This window comes from Oryctolagus cuniculus, chromosome 12, assembly GCF_051225735.1.
Source record: "Oryctolagus cuniculus isolate XC-2025 breed Fujian yellow rabbit chromosome 12, ASM5122573v1, whole genome shotgun sequence".
NCBI classification, from domain to species: domain Eukaryota; kingdom Metazoa; phylum Chordata; class Mammalia; order Lagomorpha; family Leporidae; genus Oryctolagus; species Oryctolagus cuniculus.
Window position 1 is genome coordinate 80,961,346 of NC_142878.1, and position 13,404 is coordinate 80,974,749.

The 13,404-nt window shown below is 50.0% G+C and overlaps 1 protein-coding gene across 1 annotated transcript in view; it reads right to left on the minus strand.

Moving 5' to 3' along the window:
* Window positions 1-6,298: 6,298 nt before the first annotated feature.
* The window catches only part of ALDH1A2 (aldehyde dehydrogenase 1 family member A2), a 126,958-nt gene continuing 119,852 nt past the window's right edge, over window positions 6,299-13,404 (minus strand). Inside the window, exon 13 of the mRNA XM_002717704.6 lies at window positions 6,299-8,154. Within this exon, the coding sequence (XP_002717750.1) occupies window positions 8,082-8,154 (73 nt within the window). The 3' untranslated portion in view covers window positions 6,299-8,081. The remainder of the gene's footprint in view (window positions 8,155-13,404) is intronic.

Genomic DNA, 13,404 nt, shown 5'->3' on the forward strand with positions numbered 1-13,404 from the left:
AATAAGCAGGAATCGGGGCCACATCTCCTGTGGTAGAAAGCCTCTGGGTCTCAGTAACGCCACAGGTGGAGCAGAACCACCTGGGCACAGACATGTGGTTTTCAGACAGTCCTTGTCCTCCCAGCGTCCTGGCATTCACCACAGTATGGGTGCTGATCCCACCACTGACGCCTGCCACGGGGCTTCCACCTGGGAGCGGATCCCAAGCAAATGTGAGATTTGCAGCCTCTTTGGGACAACAGCACTAGCAAATCCTGACCTAATGATTCATCAGTTGCTGTCACTGTTCGAGCTTGTCTAACGGGCTCTGTTAAGCACTCCATACACACATGCTCAGGATGGCTGTGTGAGGCTGGGAACGGCCCCATGCCACAGGTGAGGAAACTGAGGGTTTGGATGCCTAATTTTCCGAGGGCACACTGCGAGTGAAGAGAGGAGTGCTTTGGAATTCTGTTCCTTTGCCCACGGGAGAAGGGTCTTGTGTTATTGACAAACTTCCCTTTCTGGAATTAGAGCATGTTAGACTTGAACTTTAAGGACAAAATGTGTGATGAGTGGACAGCCCCTTCCCCACACACATGCTCCCCGATGCCCAGCCTTTGAGAAGCCCCTGTCCCCCCACTCCCAGTGGTGGCACAGCATGTCTGTAACACAACAGTTCTGGGCAGGAAAGTGGCCTTGTTGCAGGTTCTTCCAGTTAACAAGTGGCATGTGGATCATATTCAACTTTACACAAATCCTGTATTGTTTATGAATGAACCTGCTCAGGAAGGGGAGACTGGGTCCCTGGCTTTTTCATGGACAGGCCCTAGCATTGAGTTTGCCAAGCTCTGGCAGGCTGGAGAAGCACTATGGGCTCTTGTTCATTGCGGCTCAGCTACTCCCATGGGAGACTTGAGGGTTGCCTAACCAAGAGGAACTGGGGAAAGGTCCCTATCAGTCCATAAACTGAATTTTTCTTCCTGGCACTGGAAAGAAAGAGGTCGTCCCAGGGTCCTAGAACACTTGCATTTGGCTGCAGGTGGAGTAGGGACCAAAGAGTCTATTCTTTCCAGGGCAGGTGTGCTAGAATCGATGGGCTTTTATCCTGCCCAGAATAAAAAACATGAACCCAGACTCGGAGATCTGCAGCTAGACTGGGGAAACCACATTGCAATAGAAATTTGGCAACTCTTGATGAATAGCATCTACTGCATGAGATGCTCTTGAGAAACACACCCGGAAAGCAAGGCCAGAAGACCTTGAAGGCATTAGGAGATGCTCCGGCGCCAGCAGTGATGGGGCCCAGGCCACGCTGGTTTCAGGTTCCTCCTTGTTACACAGATAAATGGCCAAAGGAAACATTATCCCAGCAGTTTCACATCAAAGGCTAAATGGCAAGCTGATCTGCCTTTCAGTCTGGCCAACAAGCAGGCGAAGATCAGACGAGGGGCCTGTTTACGAAGAGGATTCACACCGTCCAGAGTGGACGCCTCCTCGCCACTGCTGAGCAGGTGCTGGAGGAGGCGCTCAGGGTGGCAGAGACGGCCCCGCCAGGGCCTGTAGGATCGTAATCACTCTGCAGAACGTCTGCATCGTGGGTGCCAGGACCGAAACCCGAGGGAAAGTCGGGGCTGCAGTCATCCCCCTGACCCTTAGCTGGCTTGAGATGGTCAGATGACGGCTGACCTCTGGGCAAGTAAGACCCCTGGAGACCTCCCTGGTCTGGAGAGCAAGGGTCTCCATGATGGCCTCGAGGTGAGACAGGATGAACTGTGACACCCTACAGACTGACCCACGAAGAAAAAAAAAGCATTTTTCTTCCACTTTTTGTCATTGTTAAGGGTCGTGTGTGTGCAGCAGGGGTCTCCCATCAACTAAAGAGATCCGCCCACTGTGGCGTGGCGTGGCGTGGCGTGGCGTGGCGTGGCGTGGCGTGGCGTAGTCCTCAGGCAGGGTGAAGATGGCCACCTTGAGCCTGCAGAGGGAGCGGAGGCCACAGCTGCAGGGTGACTTGCACCTTGTGAGTGACAGATAAGGGGGCTGGAGTGGGGACTTTTGTTTCCATTTCTGATCTCTGGTGCAATGTGCTTTTCATTCTGACATATTACTCGCCATGGGCAGAGTTGTCCATGGGTTACTCACTCAGCAGACCTGGGAAAGGTACCATGTGACCCTTCCACACACTGAGTGGATATGCCAGGGAAGCAGCTACAGTGAGATTGCAAAGGAAGCCGCTGGCTATGGGTGGAGTGACCTTGGGCTGTGAGCTTCACGCGGGGGCGGGAGCCATGTCTGGCTTGCTTTGTGTTCCCAGCCCTGTGCCAGTGACTGCATGGTAAACATTTGGGCAGCGGGGGAGGGATGGGGGTTAGTGTTTCAGGGTCACTGAGTATGCAATCTCCATTCTCATTAGATAGCAGGGTGATTTAAAAAAAAAAAGGTGTAGTGTGAAAATGGAGACTTTGAAAAGTTTGTGGAACATGTGTATTATGAAAAGACTGTGCATGACTTTTAAAAAATTTTGCACTGAATTATGCTTATCTTTTAATTCCATTTTTCCATAAACTTTTTGAAGTCCTTTACATTTTCCAGTCTCATTCTGACTTTAGTTCCTCATCTTCATTTTTTATTCACACTTTAAATTCCTAATGCTTTCTTTTTATTATTTGTCATTGCTATTATCGTTTAAGTTTACCTGGTGCTGAGTTTAACATTTGTGAAATATTAATCGACACCCTAAAACTCAAAAACTAACAAATGAGAATATAAATTCATGTAACTGACAACAAGCAATTCTGTTCTGGATGCACCTGCACCCCTCCTCCTGCCAAGATGCCACCAATACAGAACTAACAAATTCTGCATGGCGATTTTGTTCCCAGTTGTTCACTGTTCACAACAGCCAGGGCTGGGCCAGGGTCAAAGCCAGGAGCCAGGAACTCAATCTGGGTCTCCCATGTGAGGAGGGACCCAACTACTTCAGCCTCTCAGGGTGTGCACCAGCAGGAAGCTGGAATTGAGAGCAGAGTTGAGACTCAAACCCAGACAACTCCAATATGGGATGCAGGAAGAGGCATTTTAATCACTGTGCCAAATGCCCACTCCTCTACTCATCCTTGAACAGAAACTACGAGGCCAGTTTCCTCCTTTCCCGCCTTAGCCAGCTAACCTAATTTCTTCTAATGTACATGGCCCTTATCAGGTATGAGTTCCTGTCCTCTCCTCCTGTGGGGTTGTGAAGTGGACAAGAGCATGGAGGGTCAGCAGAATATGGCAGGTTGTCGCTCCCCCATTCGCGGAGGAACGACACTAGACCCTGCGCTGTTCTTTTGTCTGCTCGGCCCTTCCCGGGTTTGCTGCTGGTCCTTCCCGGGTTGGCTGCTGACCCCTCCACCTCCGTGGAGGGGGCGGCTCCCCCTGCCACTTTCCCCACTTCCACGGGGGAGCGGCACACCGCCGGCCGGCTCTCTCGGGGGCTGCTCAGGTGTTCCTTCAGATGTTTCCTGGTGCATGTTGTTTCTCTCCTCCTTTATAGTCCTCTTCCACCAATCCCAACTCTGCTGCCCACACGCCGAGCACGCTGCTCTCCTCCAATCAGGAGCAGGATCAGCTCCTGCAGCTTATCAGTCAAATTGGCGAGAGGCAGCTGCGAAGTTTACTCCTCTCCCAGCGCCATATTGTGGGAGAGCAGATGCATAGAATAAGTCTTAATTCCAGTAACTTAGTCTAGTCTCAGTTGCTCCCCACAGCAGGTGCTCTATAGCTCCCAGCAGATGGGTCACTTTGCAAAATGGCTCAGAAGGGACTTGAGGCTTAGAGCTGTCCTCGGGCATGGTAGAGTCTCATGGAAGGCTGCATGGTTCCCACCATGGAGCAGGGTGCTGCTCTTAGCTCCCTCAGCTAACACACACATCAGTCCCAACTTCATAAAGACAGAGATCACCTCAAATGTCTTCAGCGCATCACCCTCCTACCCTCACCCTCTCTGACTTCTTCCTCGTGCTGTCTGTGGTGTCACCCCTGACATGCTTTCCTCCCATTTCTCTGCTCACAGCCTCCACTTCTGCTGAGCCTTCCCCACTGCCCTGGTTTCGTTCTCATTCTCACTCTTGTATCTAGAGCTGTCCTATGGTGTCGATGCCACCGTCCAGTCACGTGAGCCAAATTCCCAGCTCCTCTCTAAATCACCTGCTGGAACTGTCTGTGTGAACGTCGCTTCATCACCCCAGTTTCCGTGTCCAAAGGCAGAAGCCAAGCTCTCTCCTCTGAGCTTTGTTCCATGTGTCAGCTTCTGTAGTGGGCAGCACTGTTTCCCTACCCACCCTCCTCATTCATCAAGTGCAAGTCACTGCTCCATCGATTTATCTCCCTTCTCTCGCTCTCCATGACTCAAGCCACTATGACGCCAAAGTGACCTATAAGCAGCTTTCCTCTTCCCAACGATTTTGCTCTGATCACTGCTGCCAACAGCATTCAGTTCAAAACCCATGAGCCACTCTGTTTCCTGCTACATCACCCTGGGCCACCCTTGGCTGACCTCCAGGGTCCTCTGGGGTCTGACTACCTGGCGGTGTGCAGTGCCTGCTCTTGCCAGTGCATCTCCTATCACGGGAGTATGGCAAGCGTGGCCTCATCTCCGTGCCTCTCCGGATTATTCCTTTCACCAGAAATGCTGTTTTCTTGCTCCTGTGCCTACTGGACGCTTACCTCTCCCACTGCCTTCTCTCGTTCATCAGCCTCTTTTCTTGAGCACTTACTGTTGTACTAGAATGCACAGGAGATTTTTTTACTCTACATTCTAATATTCTTTTCCTTCATTTTCTGAAATGGCACGGACAAGATGCCATCAGCCTGAATGCATGGACATGTTTAGGAAGAGAGGTGCTATAGGAACACCAGAGGTGGCTGACGTGAAAAACGACTGGAACTTCGCAGTGCTAATAAAAATGAAGGGGTCTCTGATAGTTTCACTCCTGGTGTCTGTACGGCTGTCTTCATGTGCCTTTAGGTTAGTATCACAGAGGGATGAGGGCTGAGAAACTTCGTCTTGAAGAACTTTCCAGTTACATCTACGTCATTCGAGATTCCTGCTGTCCACACATACCACAATGGCAGCTTTCTATAGGACTTTATTTATTTATTTATTGCCAGGCAGAGTTAGACAGTGAGAGAGAGACAGAGAGAAAGGCCCTCCTTTTCTGTTGGTTCACCTCCCAAATAGCCGCTAGGGCCCAAGCACTGCACTGATCTGAAGCCAGGAGCCATGTGCCCCACCCACCACCCTTGGTCTCTCATGCAGGTGCAGGGCCCAAGCACCTGGGCCATCCTCCACTGCACTCCCTGGCCACAGCAGAGAGCTGGACCGGAAGAGGAGCAATCGGGACAGAATCTGGCGCCCCAACCGGGACTAGAACCCGGTGTGCCGGCGCCGCAGGCAGAGGATTAGTCAAGTGAGCTGTGGCGCCGGTCTCTATAGGACTTTTAAATGACTATTCACGTCCACCTCTTTCTCATTTGCTGCCTGGTAGCTCAAGGTGCTGAACATGGGGTTGACTTGTTGGGCATCCTACATCTTACATTTCAGTTTCACCCATGTTCCAGGACTGCAGAATCCCATGTGCCATCTGTTCCTCTGGAGAACAAGATACCATCAGAACAGTGAACCCCAATCCAGAGCAAGGCATCTTTCCCCAAGCCGGATTCACTCTGGGGCCAGGTCAGCAGGTCTAGATTTTATCTCCCTTGATCAGAACATGGGTAGAGATTCGAAGAATTGGAAGTGCAGGATGTGTTGGTCCGGAGGTCAGGGACCACTTCTCTAAAATTCAGCTCCCACGACACAAAGAGAGCAAACAAGCTCTAGCTGGTTGTACGGTCTCCATTTACAGATTTCTTTTTACAGGCCCCCAAATATTCCACAGGTTGTCAGCCTTTGACTTCATTTCACTTTGGTAAATAGAAGTAAGGCAACGTGGCTTCTCACTGGGGAGTCAGTTTGTGAGAACAAGCCCCACAGACGCGTCCACACTTGCTTTCATGCAAGAATTCTGAATGAAACTGGTCATCTCATGTATGTCTGATACATAGCTATACTTATCTGCTGCCCAAAATGACAGGCACGCATGGATTTTACAGTGTCAGAGAATATGGTGTCTGTTTACCTCAGTGCATTCTGGTAAAATGCCCTCCCAGATTCCTGCTCAGTGATCTGGGTGAGCAACACAGCCGAGAAAGCCAGCAGCTGGGGACGGACCTGAACGCACTTAGTGTGACACAAGGACTTACAAACAAAACACAGCCGCGGAGTCCCAAGGAGTACACAATATAAATGCTTTATTGCTAGCACAGAGGTTTCTTTCTTAAGTAAATTAAAAGAAATAAATCTTCATTTTCACATTCTATATTGCAGTTCAAAGATAACTAGTTGGTTAACGGGTATGTTCACTTGGGCACACTACGGGAGAACTGACATTCATGTGAAGAACTCAAAAATGGGGCATCTGTTGCGGCACTGGGCTGCTGAATGCATTGTCATTTGTAAGTAACAAGAAGTAGATATTTCTTGAGAACATCGTCAACAGAGAGGGTTATAAATAGAAAACTGGTGTGGTTAGAAAGCTGAACTGTTCAATGCAGAAGGCTATATATATATACATATATATATATATATATCCCATATTCCACATACTCTAAGTTATGTTTGGTACTTTTAAATAAATGATCTTCAGCTAGGCTAGAGACTGGATTGGGTTTGGCATCTGGAGAGGGAAGGAGGAAAAGAAGCTAACATCACCCACATCAGATTGGTGGATTCACTGGAAAGCAGAGGAGTGAGAGGTTAGGAGGAAAGAGAGACAGGCCTGTTTCATGTCTCCCCCTCTGCAGGCCAGCGCTCGCTCACTGAGAGGCAAGAATGTTGTGGGGACTGACAGAGGAGGAACGTGGCACCCTGGAACTCTGCAAGAGGAAAAGGAAAGCCCCTGGCTTGCCCAGATTTTCCAAGGTCACTGCCAATGGACTGAGGGCACTTTATTAGGCATGATAGTCAAAGTAACACCTGCAGCGCTGGGAGGAGCAGAGGCTGGTGCACTGGGGGCTGGGATGTAGTAGGTGCCACAGATTCCAATTACAGAAATAACTCCCTTGGAAAGAACTGTCAGCCAGAACTGCAGACTGAATTATTTCTGCCAAGTCATCCAGCATTCCCAAATTCTCAAGCCTACTTGGATGGCCTTTTTGGTTGGCCTTAAGATAAGCTTTGGAAAAGATCTTATCCATCTACTAAAAACAACTCACCCCCTGCTTATTCCAGAATAACCAAGAAAAAAGTAGTGTGCGCACACACACACAGACACACACACACCAGGCTCAGAAGCTGCGAACTACGGATGGGGACTTCTGATCTCCATCATCCTGGTCTCCTTGCACTCATGTTATGTAGAAGCATAAGAAAACCACACTGGGGAAGGAATACACCAAGTTTTAACTTCTTAGAACAACTGTAGTACACCAGCTCCTGGCATCTGCAGTCTGGTCTGACTCTAACTAAAACCACTTCATGTTTTGCTTTGAAGAAATGGGTAACATGAAATGGTAATTTGGCTGCAAAACTTTGGAAAATTGTTCCCGGCCCAAACATTTGCCCCAAAATGAGCTCAGCTGAGAATTCGCTGGAGGACAGGGAGGGTGCGTGAGGGAGGAGAGCCCAAAGGGAATAAAATGAAGACAGTGGCAAGGCCGCCTTTTCCCAAGATGAAGGTTCTTTGCGGCAAAAGGCATCAAACAACAGAGCTCCCTATCCCATCCCTTGCTCCAGAAGGAGATACTTGCTGCGCCCCAGCGCTCCTGGCATTTGTGTCTGACCTTGACCCCACTTTCCTCCATGTTTAGTGTCGTTTGGGTGACCCCTTACAGAGTGCCAAGAAACCATGCCCAGCTGGTTTGCTCTAGTTGTGCGGTATCTGCCTGGCCTGCACGTTATCATTTCCATCTTTAAATCAGGACTGTGGCTCAACTTTGTATTCCTGAGAGCTGGGTCCTACAGAAAAAGCAGAGAGGGAGAGTCGTGCAGGCTGCCTTCACCTTCTTCCGCGGCCTTCTTAGGAGTTCTTCTGAGGGATCTTTACCGTCACAGTCTTAACTTCTGAGTATTCCCGCAAGCCAAATTCTCCCCTGAAATACAGACACAGACAGTATCAGACACCAGAGGCCGAGCCTGCTGCCCCGAGTGATGGAAGCAGTCTGGGGAAGGTGTGGCTGATCATCTGCTAGGAGCTTCCCCATACAATTCCTAATGGACGGACAGTCCTGCCATCCTCTAAGGAGCAGAGAACGGCCAGCTCACGAGCAGTCACCGTTTCTTAAGGCTGGACTTGTCTTCACGACATCGCACAGAAAGGCAAGGACTCCCAAGCACACAGAGAGCTAGGCCTGGGGTTAGCCTTGGCAGGAAGGCACACAGGCACCCACAGGCTGTGCTCCCGGGCTGAGCACTGCAGGCAGCCCAGGAACCAGACCCAGGTCTCTCACTGAATGCACTCGCCATGTTTCCTACCACCCGGCAGCTGCGGTTCTTTAGGATGACGATGTGCTTTGCTCCCCAAAACCCCATCCCCGCCATTACATACCTGCCCTCTGCAAGTCTCTATTCTGATCTCCTGCCTAAAGATCTGGGCCACTTTAACCGAGAGAAAAGGTTAAGACCCAAGTTGGGATCCTGCATGTTTGCTATTCTCAATTCTTTCCCATTGGTCGTTGTATTTAATACAAGAGAATGAAAAGTCTACCCCAGAAAAGCAAACATCACCAGCAGTGCTTTCAAAACAATCCCAAATAAGTACTGTCCACAGACCCCACAGAGTCGGGAGAAAGATTTAGGAAATAAAAATAATGGCCCACTGCAGACCTGGGAACTGTTAGTAAGCCCCCACCACCCAGCCTAGCCCTGAGATTCTGCTTTGACCACTTCCTCTCTGGGATCTCTGACGTGGATCAAGGATTACCATTCATTCAATCAACAAACACTGACTGAGCCATTACCATGGAGCAGCTTTGTGCTGGTCTTGGAGCACGTGAGCTTGTAGGCGTTGGGGACTGAGAGGGAGAGTAGCTGCAGGGTGACAGGAGACCCCACCCTCCCTGGTCCCCTGGACAGTCCTGTCCAGAAACAAGGGTGCTGCCTGTGTGACGAGGCCTGCTTGCTGCGAGCCTCCCTTTCTTCCACCTGTCTCCTCACCTCCATCCTCATCTTCACTGTCATTGTGTTTCTCTTCCTCGCTGCAGTGTAAAATCCAACATGTTCCAATTTATTTTTTAACGACAAAACTTTTTTTCTTCTACTCTTTTTAAAAAGTTGGCGAAGCTTTCCCTGGGCGCCTCCTCCTCCTGTGTCGCAGAGCCCCGGGCCCCCGCCGCACTTTCCATCCCCGCAGGAGCTGCGTCTCCCCACTGGGCTGCAGCTTGCTATTTGCTTTCTGACCACTCCTGGTCCACCCCCACACTGTGTCACCTATAGAGGAGGCCCAAAGGTGGCACCTGATGACTGAGGAAGGGAGGGAGGGCAGATCTTTTTCCTACCCCCTTCTCCACTTCCACCCTACTGCCATACTCTTCTCCACCTGGGAAAATAAAGAACACTTAGAGATGCACTTGACACCGAAAGGCTGGAGGAAGGCTGCCTTTCAAATGGCAAGTTACAAGAGGTACAGAGTGACCATAACTGGGCTTTACCAGGGAGACCTGCTGGGACTGGTTCGTTCTGGTTCCTTCCAGGAACCCCCATGACCCTGTGCAAGACTCTACCTGCTTTGCCAGTAGCTCCTCTGCGTGCCAGGGGCACCTGAGTTGCCTGGGCCCCTCTAGGACATGAAGGGGTCTCCGAGGGGGACCGGGGAAGCTGCTTGCTAGTCTGGATAGGTTATTTCACTCCGAGAAATGTGAAGAGCACACTGGCTTGTCCTCATTGTATACTTCCTCATTGACTCCAGGCACCGAGTCTATCACCAGCGCAGCTCTGGCTCTCACTGCACTGTTTCCTGCCCTTGGGCAGTTCCAAACGTGCCTCTTCAGCAAGGACACCACGTGCCTCCTGTTGGAAGTAGCTTACTCCCTCTGGCTTCCCGGCCTGGGCATGCAAGCAGACCCTGCACCACACTTTCCTCCCACTTGGATCCCTAACTGGGTTGTGAGAATGCAAGGCAGTCTACAGGGCCAGACCACTTGTAGAAGACTTCTTTCCACTGAGACCCACAGTTTTTGCGTGTGGGATGTGATGCAGAACACTGCCGGGCTGGAGGCGTTCCCTTCCGGGGCTGGGTAGCAATCTAAACACAGCCTGCTGTGAGAAAGATGGGAACTCAAATTCGCCACCAAAACGACCGCCCACGGGCCCCTGGTAAGAAAGCAAGCCAGTGCGAGGTCTTAGAGCAGTGTGACCAATGCAGCTTGCAGTGGAAAAAGGATAGAGGACCAGGAGCTCCAACCCAGCTCTGTCGCTAACAGGATGAAGGATTCTATCTGGTGCCCACTCACCTCTCTGGCAGCAGTTCCTGAAGCTCACCACACATAAGCATCACCTAAGGGGCCTGCTTAAATGTAGATGCCTCCTCACTCCCTCAAAGAGTGTTTTACCAGGTCTGGGGCAGGACCCGGGAGACTGGAATACAGGTGGCCATTTGATCCACACCTTGGGAAATCCTGATGGAAGGTCTCCAAAAATCCTGAAGTTTGGGTTATTCAGTAATTTCACCACCTCACTCCAGAGTCTTTCTCTGAAATCTATTTCCTCCAATTAAATTGTATGGCACACACAGTCCCACAGTGCAGAAGGAAGAGCCCTGTATCCTAATAGACATGCCCCCGTGTCTTTGGAGGGTCACTTTCCCACCTGGACAATGCATCGGGGCATAGACACGATTAGAAGCCTGGGTTCCTGCTTCTCAGTAGACTGCGTTACTTTCCCTCAGATGAGCAAATGTGGCACAGCTAGACACACGGTAACACGTTCGCTCGGTCACACTCGCCCACTCAACAAATAAGGCTTTCTGTTTGGGCTCTGTGTTTCCCTGCCTTTCCTTTGGCTTGCAGCAGCATTTCTCAGGGAAAGGCCCCCAGACCACCTGCAGCAGAACCATTCCAGAAGCTTGTTAAAAATGCATATCCTGGGCCTTGGCCCAGAGCTACTAAATCAGTCTCCGAGTGTGGGTCCCCAGATAGGTATGCTTAACAATCCCATCCCCGGATTGCAGGTGACGTCTCTCTTGCACACACACACTACACATGCACCCATGTGCACGTATGTGTGCATAACTCCCCCACATACTCACTTTAAGAAGCCCCGATTTCGAGTGTTTTAATAATGCTCCTCGTTTTCACAGCCTGTGCTGTTAGTTTTTAGAATGCTGAGTTTCACAGTTTTCCTTTCATTCCCCTGGTTTGTGACACATATTTTATAGCTTGTACTTTACCACCCAATATCTCAGGGGAAGCTTAAATGAGGAAGTGAGGAAAGTGATGGGAAGAGTGAAACAGATGGAATTAGCTGGTCAGGCAGAGCCCAGAGCTCTGCTCAAGTTTCTGACCCCTGGAATGAGAGGCCAATCCACCAGATAACCTGCAGGGGGCAGCCCTCCCCATAGCTCTCTGTGGGGGAACTAGGGGACCACGTCAGCCATCCTCAGAGCGCATTTCTGGAAGTGCTGCTTCCCCTCTCTGCTCCCTACAAGGGAGGGCAGGAAGGTGTCAGAGACCCAGGCCACACGGACTCTGCAGGCCTTGAGACAAACGGTGCTGTCCAGACGCAGAGTTAGGTAGAGTTTCAGGGGATGTGCAAGCTGAGACAGAAGATGGGGACCAGGTTCTTCTTAGCAGGTTCTTCTGCGTGAAATGTTTCCTACCACCAGGTCATTCAAGGAAGAGAAAACACTACATGTTTTGGGGTAAGTAGAGACAAAGAGTCATGTGACTTACACAAGATGAAGTGAGTCCACTTCCTAATTGTTTTTTTTTTATTATTATTATTTTTTCATTTCCTAATTGCTTTTAAACTGCACTGTAAAGGCCAAATCCTGGTGGTGCCTCTGAGACAATCAGGGAGAAGCTGCTCTTAAGTCTTTGGAGACCGCTGTGATGGTGACTCTGACTCAGCCAAACTGTCTCCCTGACTATCTGTCTAGGCAAAGGGACCCTTCTGATGGAAACAGACCACACCTGGACAGTGTCACAAGCCTGGATCTTGGCAGGGGGCCTGCCCATGAAGAGGGATGGGGGGCTAGCCTGCGATTAGGCTCCATCCACTAGTGATCATTTATAACAGTTTATTTTATGCTGGTGATTCACCCTGTTGAAGATCCATAACAAAACAGTGCGAGCAGTATTCCCAGAGCCAGCGACTGTCCCAACATTTCAGAGACCCAGAGAGTAGACACAGAGACAGGAAATGAAAGAACAATGGAATGCATATTGAAAAGCAGCAGCAGAAAGTGAAGGCTGTGTGCGAGGGCAGGAAAGATACCTGGAGCACATGAAGAGTTGATAAAAGACAGAGGGCACTAACAACTGAGCAAACAGGAAGCAGACTGGCTGTGGATTCTGGCTACAAAACTAGTCTCGGGCACTGACGGCCAGAGCAAAGGTTCGAGTGAGAACAGTTCCTCTCTGGCACTACCAGGTAGAGCATAAGTTTGTGATGTCAGCTGGAATTTAGGAAAGCCTCTGCTACACTTCCAAAGTGCTTGTTAAGAAAAAGAATGGGCACCAGTGTTCATGGCACAGCAACTTACGTGGCCGCTTACTGTTTGAGTCCTGGCTGCTCCACTTCCAATCCAGCTCCCTGCTAATGTGCCTGGGAAGGCAGCAGAAGATGGCCCAATTACTTGGGTCCCTGCCACTCATGTGAGAAACCAAGATGGAGTTCCTAGCTCCTGGCACCTGGCTTCAGGATGGCACAACCTCAAACTTTGTGGCTATTTGGGGAGTGAACCAGTGGATGGAAGCTCTCTTTCTGTCTCTTTGTCTTCTTCTCTGTCATTCTTTCAAATAAATAAAAAATGGTCTTTTTAAAAAATGACCTACAAAGTCATCTACTTGATCAATGATGATGGAAGCTAATGCTTTCTAAATGCTCTGTTGGATGTTTTGCTTGCTTAACCTAACACTTCACCCTCCCAGCAACCCTCTGAAGTTACTCCCCTCTTGTAGCCAAGGATGCTGAAGCTTAATAACCTTAAATAATGTGTCCAGTGTTGCACAGGTGGTAAGCAGTAGGGTCAGGATTTTTATCTGAGCAATGTGACTGTCAAAACTACATGTGGCCTAAAGCTGTGCCTACCTAAAGGTTTAATAGTTAGGAGCCACGTAGTGCTGCCTACAGGACCTGAAAGATGGAATCCTCTGCTCCAGTCTGTGGGTTCAAGGCACTTTCCC